The 16,312-nt window shown below is 51.7% G+C and overlaps 1 protein-coding gene across 1 annotated transcript; it reads right to left on the reverse strand.

Annotated features, from left to right (window-relative positions):
* Nucleotides 1–2,176: 2,176 nt before the first annotated feature.
* On the reverse strand, nucleotides 2,177–3,816 carry UCRPA7_4471 (putative sexual development activator protein; the record flags this gene model as incomplete). The annotated part of the gene is made up of 2 exons (XM_007917064.1): nucleotides 2,177–3,618; nucleotides 3,675–3,816. 2 exons carry the CDS (start codon nucleotides 3,814–3,816, stop codon nucleotides 2,177–2,179), a joined length of 1,584 nt encoding a protein of 527 aa, XP_007915255.1.
* Between the last annotated feature and the right edge of the window lie 12,496 nt (nucleotides 3,817–16,312).

Below are 16,312 nucleotides of genomic sequence, written 5' to 3' on the forward strand. Positions count from 1 at the left end.
GGTCGACGGACACGCGCGATGCGGACTTCCGCAGCTTCTTGGCCAGCTTTCGCGCTCCTGTCTCGGACGCCTCAGTGTTGGCCACCTCTACGGCGGCATGGCTCCGCTTGGTGCCCCTATTTGGCGAGGGCATGGTGTCATAATCCACGGAAGGTCGCGGAGATGTTGGAGTGGGAAGCGATGAAGGTTCGAAAGACGCCTGTCGCGTCGCAGCATATGGTATGGCAAAGGGAGTCGGAGCAGGCCGGGTTGGAGGAGGGAAGGGGGAGTATGTGGTCTGGGCTTTCGGCGGTGACATAGGCACCGGAGGAGGCGCGCGGTCCGGCGCCGGCATCTCCTGCGCGGCGAGTCGCTGCGCGAACGAATGGTTGGCTGGCGCGCTGTTTCTGTTCGCCGTCTGCGGCCGCTGCTGGCCCGGAGGCGGCTGCCTTGTAGACTGAATCGCGTGCGAGCTGAAGAAGCCAGAGGCCACTAGGTTCTGGTAGTTCTGCATGATCTCCTCTCGGCTAGGCGGCTTCCCCGACGACGCCGCGTCCTGCTGCTGAAGGAGAGGGAACGGCGCCGAGATCCGGTTCTCTTTGCCCCTGTCCTCGGCCTTCGACGCTGTGCTGGTCGTCGTAATGCTATTTGAAGAGCGAGAGCGCGTCAGGCTGAGCTTCTCGCGCATCCCATCCCACAGCGGCGCGAAGAAGCCCGTGCTTCCTCTTTTCGACACCTCGCCGATGGCCGTCCCCGGCCGGCGCTGTTGCTGTTGCAGCTGCTGTTGCGATGAGGAAGAAGAGGACTGGCTCGCGGTGCTAGCCCTCTTCTCGTAGAACTGCTGCTCGTAGATGGTGGCCTCTTCGGGCCCCAGGAAATTCGGAGGTGGCATCGCGCTTGCACGGTCGTTCATCGAGCCCTCGAGGAAGCGGCTCTGGGCGCGTTGCGCAGACGGCACGCCATTGCCGGCCTGCGAGCCAGGCCTGGAGGCCATTGCGCGATGTGTCATGGTGTGCTGTCCTCAGGCTTGCAGTGCGATGATGGTAAGAGCTGAGCGAGTCTTGGCGATGGTTGGTATAAGTCGTTTGGAGCGCGGACGATGCTATTTAGGCGTAGCATCGGCGGGGATGTTTCTCGAGGTAAACAAGCACGATGTTCGTGTACCAGCTCGACAGTTCCAAGGTTTCTTTCGAGCGTGTCCGGAGGTTTGGCACAAAGAGCAGCTCGAAGATCTGGACCAGAGCTCGCAATGCATGGCAATGCTGATAAAACAATAGAGACTGGTATGTGGGGTCTTTTTTTCTAGAACTAGAACGAGAGACGCCGTTATTGGGAAGTGTTATGGGGCGCGGTCGCGTCTCAACAGCAACGGACCAGGGTCTAAGACACGGCATCCTTGCCGCCATCACGTGTGTCTCCAATGACCACTTTATTATACACCCTCAATCACACGCGTCACCACAGAGCCTGTGGCATGAGATGATGGGTAAGTAACCCCATTGCATAAGGTAGTCAACATGAAGTAAGTTGTTTCCTCCCCTTAGTGGCGCTGGCTGAGAAGGGTCTGACCAAGGGCCCAAATCCTAGCCTCCCAGAGGATGTGATGTGGAGATACTCTTCATGTCGAGTCAAGGTCACAAAGCCAAACTTTTGTGAAGAGTGTTTTATTTCTGTCTGCCTACAAATTCCCGATCCCAAGTTTGCCCATTGAATTGCCTCAAACCACTGGCGGTGGCCATTACACTGCAGAACAAAATCCTTGCTAAACCCAAAGGCACGTACTTGGTGTAGTGACCCAAGTGAATTGCTTTCCTTCCCCATTCCCCAAATTCTGCCCCACCCAAGAACAATTCCTGTATCACATTTCAAGAAACGAAGTGCCTGTTTGTCCGGAAATAACCACAAAAGAACAGATGGAAGAATGTTGGTTTCGGCGATGCGGATATCTAAAGGAAAAACAATGGTATAATGAGGGTGTGTTGGCTGACAACATAGCAAAAACCAGCTGACCAAGAATAAAGTAACCAGGGGACGCGTGGTCCTGGTGCCAGAGTATATACACGACAAATCGCTTAAAGCGCTCCAAATAGCAGCAGACATACAACGTTGACACATTGAGTTTTGATACCCATCTTGCGTATCAGGGCACCCACAACGCCAGAACGCCACCTCACCAGACAGCAAGTGGCATAGCTGATTACAGCACAGGAGGCAGATGAATGATCTCGCCATTGGCACGCCTGTATTGAAACGCAGTGTCGAAGTAGGCTCCACGGTTGTAGTCGTCCTGGCGGCGATGGTCCTGGTATCGCAGAGTGTCGTCCCGACCAGGGAAGGCCTGGTCAATGGAACGCTTCATTGCAGGCCTGAAATCGGCTGGATTGAAAGGCGGGAGCTGAGTACCAGATATTTGTGGGAAGGGAAGGGACATCGAAGATGATCTCTCAGTTGGGCTTGGCAGAGTAAATCCAGACGACGCATCAAGGCCAGAGGTCAGAGACTGGAGAGATGGCAGAGAAAGCCTCTGAGCGGGGGCTTGTGATGGGGGAGGCTGTGCTTGCGGAGTTGGTGCCATCTTGTATTCATTCTCTGATGACACGCTTGGTGGAGGTGGCGGGTAGTTGCTCGTCGAGTGACGTCTGTAATCGACCGGGTAAGTCTCGCGCTGCGGCGATGGGTTCGGCGCAGAATAGTGTTGAGACGGCGGTCTCTCAGAGTACGGGTAACTGGGGGATTGCGCCGGGGGATACGGGGCCGGGTGAGAATAGGGAGTGCCTTGAGGGCCGTAAGATGGTGATGGCGGCACTGAAGACGGCTGCTGAGGCTGATACTGTGCATTTGGCTGGCTGCCGAAGGTGAGATGTCTGTTCACAGACGGGTCGGCAGAAGCGAATCCGGGTGGCGGAGGAGCAAAGTCGACGCCCGAGGGTCGTCGTTGTGGTTCAGGCATGAAAGGCTGCCTGTCAACGCTAGCATTGCTCAAGGAACGAGCACGAATCTCGTCGGGAGTCTCGGTTCGGCGCCGCCTTGCGTACTCCTCCTCGGCATTATCGTAGTTATCAGCAGGTTTTCCATCACGGCGTCTCATGCGAACATCGCGACGAATTCGGACTCGGCATCCTTGCTCGGCGACTGTCCGGCTTAGGGCAGTGCTCTCAGTCAGACCAGGGAACTTCTTGGCGCTGTAGACGTTGAAGTCGTCCGACTTAACCTCCATCCTCCAGTCAAATGAAGCCTGCTCCGGGTGCATGGAATCGGTCATGGGCGATTTTCCGTCAAGGGAGCGCTCGATGTCCTTATCCTTGTCCTCTTTTGTCTCTTCATACAGATTGAAGCTCAATCGGTACCTGCCCTCATGACGAACAGAAAGATCCGGGAACAGGAAGTAGCCAGCCTCTTGAGGTCGATCCAGATATGCCATACCAGAGACGGGCATGCCCGTCAAGATGGGTGGTGTGTTAGCTGATGGGGTCTGAACCCTTCCGTGAGCGATTTGCCGCGAGTGCTCAAGCGTTGCGAACAGGAAGAAGTTAGCATTGTACAGAAATGTAATGTCCTTGGCCTGATCGATGGTTGCACCCTCGAAGATACGAAGCTCTACGACGGGCGGCGGGTCAACAGGTCGACGGTCGGCAGAGGCTAGAGCCTTGTCAGCGATGCCATATTTGTTCAGTCAGCACACATCCGACACCTACATTTGGGTCCAGATCCGCATGCACGAGCACGCTCGGGCTGTTGAATGACGTCCAGGTGATAGAATAGCTTGCGGCCTCCTCTAGTCACTCTCTCGTGGATCACGCCAGGCTTTCGCGAGCCAGCGGTGGCTGGAACGACCATGATGACGGTTCGTTGAATTGAAGTAAGCTGACGAGTGCTGGAGACGTCCTCTTATTGTCTCGGGTCCTCCAGTCGAGCCTAAACAAATAGAATGGGAGAATTGGAAACAGTCAAATTTGGTTTGAGATATGGCAAGCGATGAGCGATAGTGTTGGGAAAAGATTCCGTGTCGAGGGCAAATCGAACGATGGATCAGTCGATTGGGGAGGGCCTCCTGTCGAGTCGACTGCCGGCGGCGCTGTGTAAGTTGTCCGGGAAAGACGCCTGGCTGGGGACGGCTGGCACACGACAAAGGCGATTGTCGTGTATTGACTGTGTCGAGTCGATCGCCAGCAGAGGGTGCGCTGGTGCTGGCCCAAGGAAGAGAGTTTCTTTCCCTGAGTAAGTAGCGACCCGAGGGCGTGGAGTCGGGGATGGGAAGGAGAAGGTTTGAGTTTGGGCGAGCGACGGAGACGGGAAGCGGTTTGAGGGGTGGGAAATTGGCGAGTGAGAATGGCTGGGGAGGGAGGACAGTGGGAACTCTGGCAGAGTCTGGGAGGAGACGGTAGTCCCAGTGCCACAGGCCTGGATTGCCCGTTCGGACCAGACCAGACAGTGGGAATGCCACGGCGCCAACCTATTGGGGCGCCCGCTCTGGGCAGTGTTTCAACGCACTACCGCAGTCACCCTAGCAGACCGGCCCAACCTTAACCAACAAGTTGCGGGACCCGGTGGCGCTGCTGTCGACTCGAGAAGAGTGCAGAGCGACTGAACGAAAAGTGTAACGACCCAACTACCTAACTACATGCAGTGGCAGCTGAGTAGCTACCTTACACACAGAACAAAACGCCTCCCTCGCAAGGTGAAGAGTCTTCCAAGTTGACAACGTTAGCCGAGGAGAGACTAGATGGCTGAGAATGGCGGAGAGCCCCCTGATCCGATGGCTTGAACAGTACTTGGAGGAAAGAGTGTGCTCTATCTTACTGTACAGTACCCACACTGTCCGACCTCAGGATCAAGCAAGAGCAGGAGCAGGAGCAGGAGCAGGACAAGAAGACGACCAAGAGGGTGTGGGAAGGAGCCATGCATTCATTCATTGCCAGGAAGGCACGAAATGAGAGTGGGCGAAGACCGGGGCCAGTCCAAACGGTACTGTGGTAGAAGCACGCAGGCCCCATATTTCTACACTAGGGGTGCCCGGTCCGGCTGGCGCTAGACCGGCTCTGGACGTCAGTAGTTTTGTCTGCATTGTGCACGCAGCTGTTAGCCTACGACGTGTAGCTGCCGACCCGCATCCGATCTACTGCGTAGTAAGACTGCCTTGTAGGTAAGAGAATATCGCGATAGTCAGCGAGGGGACGAGACTGTCCACAAGTACCTACCTAACAGCTATGTAGCTGGCTGGCAGTGAATGCACCCGTATAATGTCGCCATTCCACTTGCATGGGTCCCTGCTCTGCCCTGGTCAGTGAGCAAGCCACGGAGGCCTGCCGTTGGCTGAGAGGGGGGAGTGGACCCACCTTGCCTGCCAGTGCCGGTTAGGCTGGGCATGGGCCGATCATAAAAGTCCCCAGAGCCAGGGTGCTGAAGCCTCTCTGAAGGGTGCTCCAGGGTGCTCCAGGGTGCCAGAATGCGAGGTCTTGCAGCAGTGCTGCAGCAGTGCCAGGGCCCGGCCACGCTTTTCATTTCCAGACTCTCTGCCGTCTAGCATTCCCACTCGGTCACCGGCCAATCCAGCTGCTGCGGCGGTCCCTCAACTCAACGCCCTCTACACCCTCTTGGACGTCTTCTGCAGAGGCATACAGGCATGCTATGCAGTACTGTGTAGTAGGGTCTGCAAAACGTGGGTCGTGCTTGCCCCTATGACACTCTCGGCTTAGCCTTATCTTGTTCACCCCAAGAATGCTGCTGTCCTGTGCTGTGATCCCACCTCGCAATGCATCAGCCATCGACCGTCCTGCAGAGCCGGTCTGATATGTGGCTCGTTGAGCAGATCAGATCAGATCACTGCACTCGCCCAGAAGTCGATCATGTTTGTTCTTTCAGGTCTCTTGCCCATCAGTGGCTTATTACGGCTTCGCAACTCGACATTCATGACCTCCCGGCTTTGATGAGAATCGATTTCGCGTGATACCCTCGAGGATTCAGCGAACAGGGCTACCTCTCCTCAACAACCGTGCGTCACTCCTTGCTTGAATCCTGTGAGCTACGGCTATGATGCATCATTCACGGTTACAGCGAGGATAAGACGTCGGATGATTTGCTCTATCCGATCCTTATTCCCGTCCAGAGGGCAATGCTTTCAACGGCGGGGATCCTCCTCCACTGTCTACGGTCTGAGGGTCTTTAGGCATGTCCGTTTGGCAGGCCTCTCCTTGCGGAGCGGAGACACATAGTGCTGTACTGCGTAGTAAAGCGGATCTTGAGCTGTGGGGGGAATGTAGCGGGAACGACGGCAACAACCGTGGCCCTGCTAGTGAGGATCACCCCCGTACAAGTGTAAAACACAATGAGCACTTCAGAATCAACGAGTGACCGTACGTGATCGATGGCATCACTAGCCTGTATCATCATCTCTGGTCGTGTCATTCCTCGCATCAGTACCTACGTTTGTGCGTCTGATCTAACGAATCGAGCCGGCCTTCGAACAGAACCCGGCTTCCGCTGTGCATGCGTGCAGCACTGTCCCTGGCTAGAGACCGCCGGGCCAAGGTCGACCACGAGAGCAATGCTCTAACAGGCTGGTAGGGCACATTGCCCAGGCTCGCCTGGCTAGGGCAAATCTCTGGCCTTCTAGACTGATTCCTGCCACACAGTCCATCCTCTCCCATTCTCCCATTCCACGGCCTGACCATGTGTGAGGGTCGCTTACATGTCTCACTCGCCCTCCATGTCTCACAGCACATACCCACAAACTACGGGGCATATTATGTGCGCGTGGCTCTGATGAGCAGCGCAATCTTCAGTCAACCCACTACTTTGGTGCCCCAAGGGACTGGCAGATTGCTTGATTTGCATGGACGAGAGAAGCACTACGGTACACACGGCACGGGGAATTTTCATCACTAAGCGAGCACCGGACACAGTCGCCTCCGTTTTGGGGTCCATTTAGCCTACACACGCCGTACACAACTTACACAACTCAGCTGCCCCAAGCGCAAGCCAAGACAAAGACTATTCCGTATTGAGGGCGTCCCCGCCTCACTGTGAACGCGGTATTGGTACCGTCATTGGCAGCAGCAACAGCAGCAGCACTTGGCTGGTAAGGGCTGTCCTGTCCAGGTTATGTCAAAGTTATTCAGTTTGCTCTCAAGATGTGAAGTGGCCGACGGCGTGCCGAACAACCCAGGCACGCGTGGCACTTGAGACTCCCTCGCTGCACGCGGACAGCCGCATCCCGGCCTCCGCGCCTGCAAGGCTAGGGAGAAGACTGGCTAGCCTCCACTGTATCAATATCGGATCCTTGGTTCTGGCTGGCAGGAAAAGGCAGCCAGCCAAGCTCCTTGCAGCGGGCGCCGAATCCTCCTCCATAAAATTAGAGTCGATGTCTGACCTGGCTTACCAACTGTCATGGGGCGGTCTGTACTATTCTTACATCACAGCGCTTAGCTGCGCGACGAAGACGCCATGCAGGAATTTGAAAAGAAAACAATGGAAAAGGAAGGAGAATTACACCGTAGGCGGGCGTCTCTTGTGGAATGAGGCGACTGAAGTGACCTCAGCTCGTTGTTCAGGAGGACCCGCTCAGACCATCATCCCGCCCGCTGGCTCTGACACCTGGGAGTGTCTGAGACTCTACTGGTCCACAAGAGACTCTACTGGTCCACAACCGGACGGACATCCAAGGCTCCAGGGCTGCGGCGCAGAACGCTGATCCTGATTTATCCTCATCGCAAGTAAATCTCTGTGCAAGCGTTCTCACTAAAGAGAAGGCCACAGAGACAGTGTATGGCGACCGTGAAGGCGCGAACAGCTCTCATTAGACGTGGGCTGCCTAACCTACTGGCGTTACCTATCGACTGTATAATGACTAGACCATCGTATATCCGCGATTGCTTATATGGAACAAGGAGATGAACAATGCATCTGAAGTCAATGTTTCCATCGTTGCGGCCACTAGCAATACATAACTGGCTTTGGGATTCACATTGATCAATATTTAACATTCTGCAAAGGTATGAAGATGGTCGATCATGGCGGCAGCCAACACGCCTACCATGGCTCCGTGACCCGCGGTTCCAATACCGCAGCCCAGCATCGACGGCAATGGTAACCTGGTGCCAACAGTGTTTTGGAGTACACATCAAATGATTTCATTTTTGTTGATCATGCCAGACGAACCAGTCTTTTGAGTAACAACACACCTTGACCATACACGATGCGCAGTTGCTGCACCACCGTCCAGCCCGCTGTTGTACTCGCTGCGACACTAAATCCCAGTGTCCAAACAGCCGGGGCTGTGTGGTGTCTCAACCCTACATTCCTCGGGACAGCTTTGAAACGCTGCTCGATCAAAACTATGACCCTTTCAATAGAACCGCAGCATTCCAAGGCCTCATCAAACAGTCACTCACTCGCGGCTCGCTCCGACTGCCGCGGCGCGGACTTGAACTGACACTTGCACTATCTTCAGGCTGAATATCTCCATCACGGCTTGGAAGTGTGTGGATGTCCAGGGACGTGCAAGGCTCACTACCGAAGCCTCATATGCGGCACCGAGATCCCCAAATGACGTCCCGCGGTCAACTACGATACGGGACTTTGATATGATGCCAAATTTTCTCGCAAATTTCTTCCGATACTCCCGTGCATTGAGTCCCGGTCCACTGCCCCTGGTCGATGTACCAGTCGCAGGTGCGAGGACCCAGGTAGCCGGCAGTCTGTGAACCATAAGCTAGAGCCCTGTTATTGGTGGATCGCTTGTGAGCTCTACATCAACTCTCTTGTGCTTCATTACGAGCCGCACTGCTGTGGTTGCTCTCAGCCAGTGACATCCGCTTTCAAATACTCAATTGGTCATAAGTGGCTTTCAAATTATCATATATGATTTCATTCCCAGAAGCGATTTTCTGTGGCGATATCGGAGGCCAAGATAGGCCAGCCATTGCTTCTTCAGACGTGGCTTTTAACCGTCGAGTGACGTCCATCCATTTCATAACCCACGAAGAGGCCTGTCCAATGGGAGAATTACCTGGCTGGCGGGTTGATGATGATCCCTTAGCCTTCCATTTCTTTTGAAAGTCGGTCGGGGGAGAAGCAAAGTTGAACGACGGTCTAGGCCCCTAGACGTCGTCCAAATATGGTTGCCCAACTCGCCACCTACTTTCCTTTCTCAGGGGCTATTGTAGCCACCAAGTGGTATACCCGCCGGACTCCTGAGGGAAGTCCCCGTCTTTCGACATTCGGCTCTTACGTCTGGTCCCACGAAAAAGTGTCGTGTGGGCGGAGCTGTGTGACATGACCGGTAAAGGGCAGCTCGTGTACTGGTTGACCTGAAATAGGTGACAGGTTAGGATGGACAGCCAGTAAAGCAGGCAATGGCTGTTCTACTTCCTTGAAGAGACCAATACTTCACCACGCTTGTTTGTAGCGAGATGAATGTAAATTACACAACAATTGGAGCGGAGTGACATTCTCTGAACATCCCCTGAAGCATCATAATAACATAGGTTGTCGTCCGCCTACCAGGTACTAAACAATCCAGCCATACTAAATTGAAAAAGTGGCCAAGGAAATATTTCTTGCTAACCAGCCGGCTCGCTTCTCTCTGCTTGAGTTGCAGACCTTTGGTGTCACACAAATCATCAGGTTGGTTGCTTTAATGAGTCTTTTATACTTCACGGTTCTCGTTTTTGTAGACACTTTTCGATGTTCCAAGACCGGTACATAATTTGTATGTCTCTTTGGCAGCCAGATTAAGAAAATACGCTGAACGGCTGGTATTAGCCATGTGAATAATCATTCAAAGGCCGAGTAGGAAATAGCTATTGGCTTTGCAAAGAAACCTAATCTTTGCAAACTCTTTAAAAGGAAGCAAAAAGCCCCGTAGCCTGTTTGACCAAACGTCAATCTACTTAGAAGTGCAGCAGAGAGTTAAATACCATCAGAGAAATAGATATGAAAAGACTCTATCGCATTTATAAATCTAAACTCAGGCAGTATAAGGACCGGATTCTGGAGGCCAAACAAGCATCTGATTAGAGCATTGCGGAACGAGAAGACGGCTGGTATCACTCGAATAGAGAGTTCTGCTTCACAAATGGACAGCGAACTGAACAGCCACTGACTGGGTCCTGAGCGCCTCTTCAAATTTATGATGAGATCAGTCATTGGCTACCGTTCCTATAGCCGTTCGTTATAATTAGTGAGCAGTTGCCATAGTACTTCTGCAAGCGTGATTAGAGATATATACATCATGTAAACCACACATCAAATGAGCTAGCTACAAAGTCAACTGTGCCAGAGAGGATTTGGATCTTGATTCTGACGACTTTACTTAACGTATCCAGCTTACACAGATTCTATCGACGCAGAGAGTGTAAAGCTCTTGTTTACAGTGTCTGCAAAATTTTCGCGGCCTTTTGATATCCTTGCTCATAAAGAGCACCAGCAACAAATAGATAGTCTTAATGTGAGGTTCGTAAACGCCGCCAAGGCATAATATACCGATATCCTCTGCATGTTTTATTTTGCGTGACCTGCACATGTCACTCTTCGGTAGAACATTGTAATAGCCGCTTTCATGTTACCCTACAGACCATGAAATAGTAAATATAGATGTGAAGTCTGGTGATTCGGTCATCTACGGTATTGATAACTGGAGCCGACAAGTCATCAGTGAGGATCGTCGTGACAGGGATCAATCTATCTGAAACATGGTGTGGTTGGGGTATAACAACTGCCGTGCACTGACTTGTCGGGCATTTATCTATAACAGACTGTCTTATACCCATAATCCTTAGCAATGACATCAGTCCCAAGGCGACTCCGTCTCCATCAGACTCTCAAGGTGCTATCGATACCCTGATCTCGTCCCTCAACGTCATAGCCTTTGCGCAAGGTCGATTAAATTGCGAAGACATAGCCCACAGCAGTAACTGTAGTCATGTTTATACAAAACGTAGAAGCTGCGACACATGTAGTTGATCACTTAGAGTCGTCTAAAGTATCGCTCACACAACCTACAAGATGGGTTCCTCAACAGGCCTCGCCGGACTAAAATGTCTACAATGGCTTTTCCGCGGCATTGAATTCGGCGGCTCGAGTATCATTCTAGGGATTTATTCCTACTACGTCGCTACAATGGTCAACCACAAAATAACCATCCCTATTGGTGTCAAGGCCGTCGAGGGCATTTCCGCCGCTGGCACACTGTACACGGTCCTCGGCCTCCTGCTTGTGTGCTGCTGCGCGGGCCACCCAGCTCCTTCATTCATTTCCATGATATTTGATATTGGCCTCGCTGGAGCCTACATTTACATCGCCGTCGCCAACCGTGACGGTGCCAACTCTTGCAGCAGTGGCAAATTACACACGGTCTACGGCTCAGGGGATGCCCACAGTACTCCCAGCAGTGACAATGGTGGCACAAAGCTTCCGACGTTCCAGGTCGCGTGTAAGATGGAAACAGCGTGTCTCATAGTCTCATGTGTCGCTGTGTAAGTGCCCCCAGATGACCTAGGCTTTGATGAATGCGGACATCTGTCTAATAACCTCTGGCGAATGTCATTTTCCAAACGCTAACCTATGCTCAACATAGTTTATTCTTCATTCTCTCCATCTTTCTCGAAATCAAGCTGAATCGCAGCCGTTACCGGGCATCTCGCCCCATCCGCGACGCAGATGGCGAATACATCAACAAATCTGACTACTACGGCGCTCCTCCGCAGCGGCGCCATGCCCGGAGAGGACTCTGGGATTTTGGAGCATTCCGCGGTGCAGGGGCAGGCGCGCAGCCTAACACCAACCCGGACATTTTGCCGGCCCATCAGCAGGTTGGTGACGTGCAAACCCGCCAGGTCGAGGTGTGGGGTGAGGTGTCCTCACTCCATGACAGTGACCGGCTTTATTTCAACGATGGGGCTTCGCGTGACGAACATGGGCCGCCCGTTCGTATGAAAAGCACAACGGCACCAAGGCCGGCGGCTGAGGAGTATAACGAGGGTGATGTCGGAGATAGGGAATATGCACTGTACCGCGAGGACGAGCACGGTAACGATCATAGCGAAGTAGGGCGAGTCCCAAAGCACCGGGAGAGCAAGGCTGCACGAGTTGAACGATTGGAGGCAGCATAAACATTCTAAGTTAAGCATGTTGTGAACGACGTATGAGAACTACGCAACTTCTGTTTCAGTGATACCTTCTTTCCTTGTTTGTTGTAATAAGTATTCGTCAGGGGAGTTGTTATTAGTGCGTGTCATTTCGTTAATACCCTTTTGAGTTCAGCATAAATAGTTATCAATCAAATACAACTAAAAAACTGTCATGCACCGAGTGGGAAACTATCACTTTGCAGCCTTAGTTATCTGTATCCCTTTGAGACTTGGTTAGAAGACTCAAGGACCCTCTATATTGTAGTGTCAGAAAATCGCCAATTTTTAATTCTAGCAAGCACTTCATCTTGGCTTTCGAGTCGACAAAGGCGCCATCCTTTATTGAATGCTACAAATATCTCCAGTCGAACGCCCGTTCCCAGGCCGCTCCAACACGGTACACTTCTTCTTCTTGGAACATTCTCCCAACTATTTGTAGCCCAACAGGCAATTTTATGCCCGCCTCTTTCCCTTCAATGTCAAGTGGGGAAAGACGTCCTATTGGTATGCTCATTGCTGGGTGCCCACTGGCATTGAAGCTCATAGTATTGACGGCCACGCCATTGCTCCTTCCCATTTGCTCCGCAGGTCCCACGTTCGACGGAGGATGTCTGTCGGCGACATAAGGGGTCGTCGGTGTAATCAAGACATCAACCTCTGTCAGAGCCCGGTCATAGTCGACTTGTAGTTTTCGGTAGAGATTCATGACCTTGCCGTACAGAGCAGGTCTCTGTGACCAGGCGTGAAGCCCAGATAACAAGGTGAATTTACTCATCGAGAATAACTGAGAGCGTTAGCCACCATCCCAATTCAAGGCCAAGAATTGTAGATTCAAAAACCTTGTCAAATTTGTCTTGTGTCATTGGTGTCATTTTCTCCGTTAACTCGGTAAGATACAACGCTCTCCGTCCACATGCTTTGCCCAGATAGCCCTGCTGTGATGCCGCAAAAGCAAGCGAGACGTTGACGAGGTCAGGTGCGGTCTTATGAAATGGAATCGATATTTCTACTACTTCAGCACCGAGAGACTTGAATTTGTCGGTGGCAGCCAAAACTAAGTCTTTGACTCGTGGATCCAGTACTTCGAATTCAAAAGCTTCCTTCAAGATGCCTATTTTCAAGCCAGAAACTCCTTTATGCAAGGATCCGGAGTAGTTCGGGAGGGCTGCAGGTAGCGGTGCTGCATATTGTCTATCATCAATACCATCACGACCCGCGATCGCTTGGAGAACTCGAGCGTTTAGTTCCACAGTTTTGGTCATGGGCCCTGTGGTATCATGAACTGCGTCATGCGTCATTAACCCTGAATAAGTGAAAGGTCAGCCTGGCCAAAAGTGAGGTCATCTAAATCAGACTGACCCGTGTATGGAACAAGCCCCCAGGTCGGTTTCATGCCAACAATTCCGCAGTAACTAGCAGGAAAACGTATAGAACCGCCTTGATCTCCACCTACTCCTGCTTCGACGACTCCACCACCTATTAAAGAGCCACACCCACTCGAAGACCCACCACTTGTATACCCCCGAGCATGAGGGTTCTCAACAGGTCCTGTGGCAGCCGAGAAAGATGATGCACACAGAGAGAGGTTCTCGCAGACGGCTTTCCCCAAAATTGTCGCACCGGCTTCCAACAGTCTAGTAACCAGAGCTAAGATATTGTCAAAATAATGGGCTTCACCTTTTTGCAGTTGAAATGAGATACATACTGGCATCGACATTGGGAACATAGTCTGTGATAACGTCTGTACCAATCAACATCGGCACATCTTTGACCGCAATGTTGTCCTTGAGACAAAATGTAATCCCTTCTAAAGGGCCACCTGTTGAGCCTTGGATTTTTGCTTTCCACGCCCATGCATTCCCTGGGTTTTCATTCTGTGGAGGTCGGTGCACGTCTTGTCTCGGGAAACGATTCAGATCAACTTGGGGAACGTAATCTGGTAGCGCATCTACGGCGTCCATCGAGTCTTGCGTCGCTGCAACGAGATCTCGCCATTCTTCCAGATGCTCTTGTGGAAGCGAGACGCCTATGCTTCCGGCGAGGGACTCGAGATGTTGGATTGATATCTTCCCTCTACTTCTACATGAAGCGGTGCCAACGGTAGCCATTCTTGCAGGAGGTGTAAAGGCTAGCCTGCCTATAGAAACTGTAGAGTGTGAATGCTACCTCCTGAAGCGCACTGACGTGAACTGAAATCGAAGGTCCAGTTTCCAGTCGTCCGCGATTCTAGGCCACCTCGCGGTCATCTCCTATATACCCAATGGGGAAATATCTGTTTGCGAATTTATGTTCCTGGAAGTCGCGAGCTCCGGACCCGCGGCAAGCGTTGCGGGGCGGCCTAGGAACATCCAGGATTACACGGTGTGCTTTAGGAGAAATAGCTTATCAACTTCGGCCTAGGAGTTGCCCGATACAAATCTTGGCTCGTTACTGTTTTGTCGGTTATCACCATGTGCATGAGTTGAACAATAATGTCCATGGCACGGCAGGGTAGCACATTACAGACGCATGCGATGCTGAATTGCCTATGTTGAGCATCCGGACAAGAATTAGCCCTTCATTATCGATTCTATATTCGAATATATCGACTGCTCTGATTTATTGGCCAACTACGATTGACATTTGAGATTTCAGGAATCCAAGGACAGCGTGATATTCATGTTCAAGTCATTATCTAGAAGCTCCCGATTTTTAAAATTCGGGTAAAGTGTCTAATACAACCCTTCTCCTGCAAACAGTAACTAGACCGTCGCTATGATTTGCTGTATTATAACAATAGAGTCCCTAAACCTCTACTTCCTTCACAAGCTCGTCTGCCCTTCCCATTTGCACGCCGATCAGCGCATCAATTTCTCCTATGGCGGGCTCAGACCAGTTCTTTGGAAGTCCCTCAGCAGGAGGTGACCAAACATTGAAACCCCAGTAGCACAAGGCGGAAACAATGATTCCAACCGGGAAAGCAAACACATAGAGCCGCTGAGCCCCAATTGGTACTCCTTGAACGCCAATAGAGGCTAAAAACCCGGGGAAAACTGGCACCATACCCAGGAGATAAGCTGAGTACGCTCGCCAGTTCCAGCCAAAGAAAAAGTAGTACGGAGCGCTCTTCTCGAGTGAGAATAAGCCGTTCAAGTTGTAACTACCTTTACGAACAAGGTAGTAGTCGCCGATGAGTACGCCTATGATAGCAGCTAGGAAAATATCGTACGCGCCGAGGTAGCTGGTGAATGTGAAACTCGATTTTGTCAACTGCCAGGGGTTGATAGCAAAACAGACGACCATGACTAAAAGGGCGCCACGAGTGTAGTTGATGTATCTATAAATCAATAAGAATGAGGTTCAAACCGATAATATGAGCTTGGGTCAATTACCGGGGCCATAATGCTGAAGTGTCGTTGCCTGCGGCGATCAGATTCGCAAATATCATCGTCGTACATTGAGCATAGGAGAATCCTAATGCTATGAAGAAAACTCCCGCACGCGTTGCAGAGTCGTACGACTGAGTAAGGAACCCGTCTAGAATCATCATAGGATCCCAGTATATCTCTCCGAGAATCGGTTTAGAGGCACTAGTCACAAATACGCCAAAGAATGCAATGAACCCGTATGCGATCGGCACACCGAAGAGCTGAGTCCACCACGCATCCCTCGGTTTGCGTGCATAACGAGAAATATCGGCGTTGTTCGTAGCAAATGTGGCCATATTTGACGCTTGTAGAAGGAGATTGTTTAGGAATACCTGTAAGGCTTTAGATTTTATATCTTTGAGTTGCTTCAACTTGTGATACATACCCAAGTATGCGACTGGCCCTTCGGTATATCCGCTCCTTGGTAGATGATTGGGCCGATCCCATGTGCTTTACCCACAGTCCTATATATGCGTTAATATCAAATGTGTTATTTTGTTAGTGAACTTACCAGCCGAAGAAAGCCACTAGACAAATGACCATCAGGACGCTCTTGGTGATGATGATACCGGACATCTTGGAGGGTTTGATAAACACTAGTGAGACAACTATGACCCACCCAAGTGTAAACCCAATAAGCTTACCGCCTGTCATCGAGACATCGGATGAAAATGGATTATGAACATGAGCAATTGATGGGAAGATAGCATGGAGCATGACGTAAAAGCAATTTCCGCTGATGAAAGATTAGCCATTATGCAAAGAGCTCTTGGAGGGATTGTTGTGAGCTCTTACGTG

Source organism: Phaeoacremonium minimum, assembly GCF_000392275.1.
Source record: "Phaeoacremonium minimum UCRPA7 unplaced genomic scaffold PA7_03_scaffold_348, whole genome shotgun sequence".
NCBI lineage: Eukaryota > Fungi > Ascomycota > Sordariomycetes > Togniniales > Togniniaceae > Phaeoacremonium > Phaeoacremonium minimum.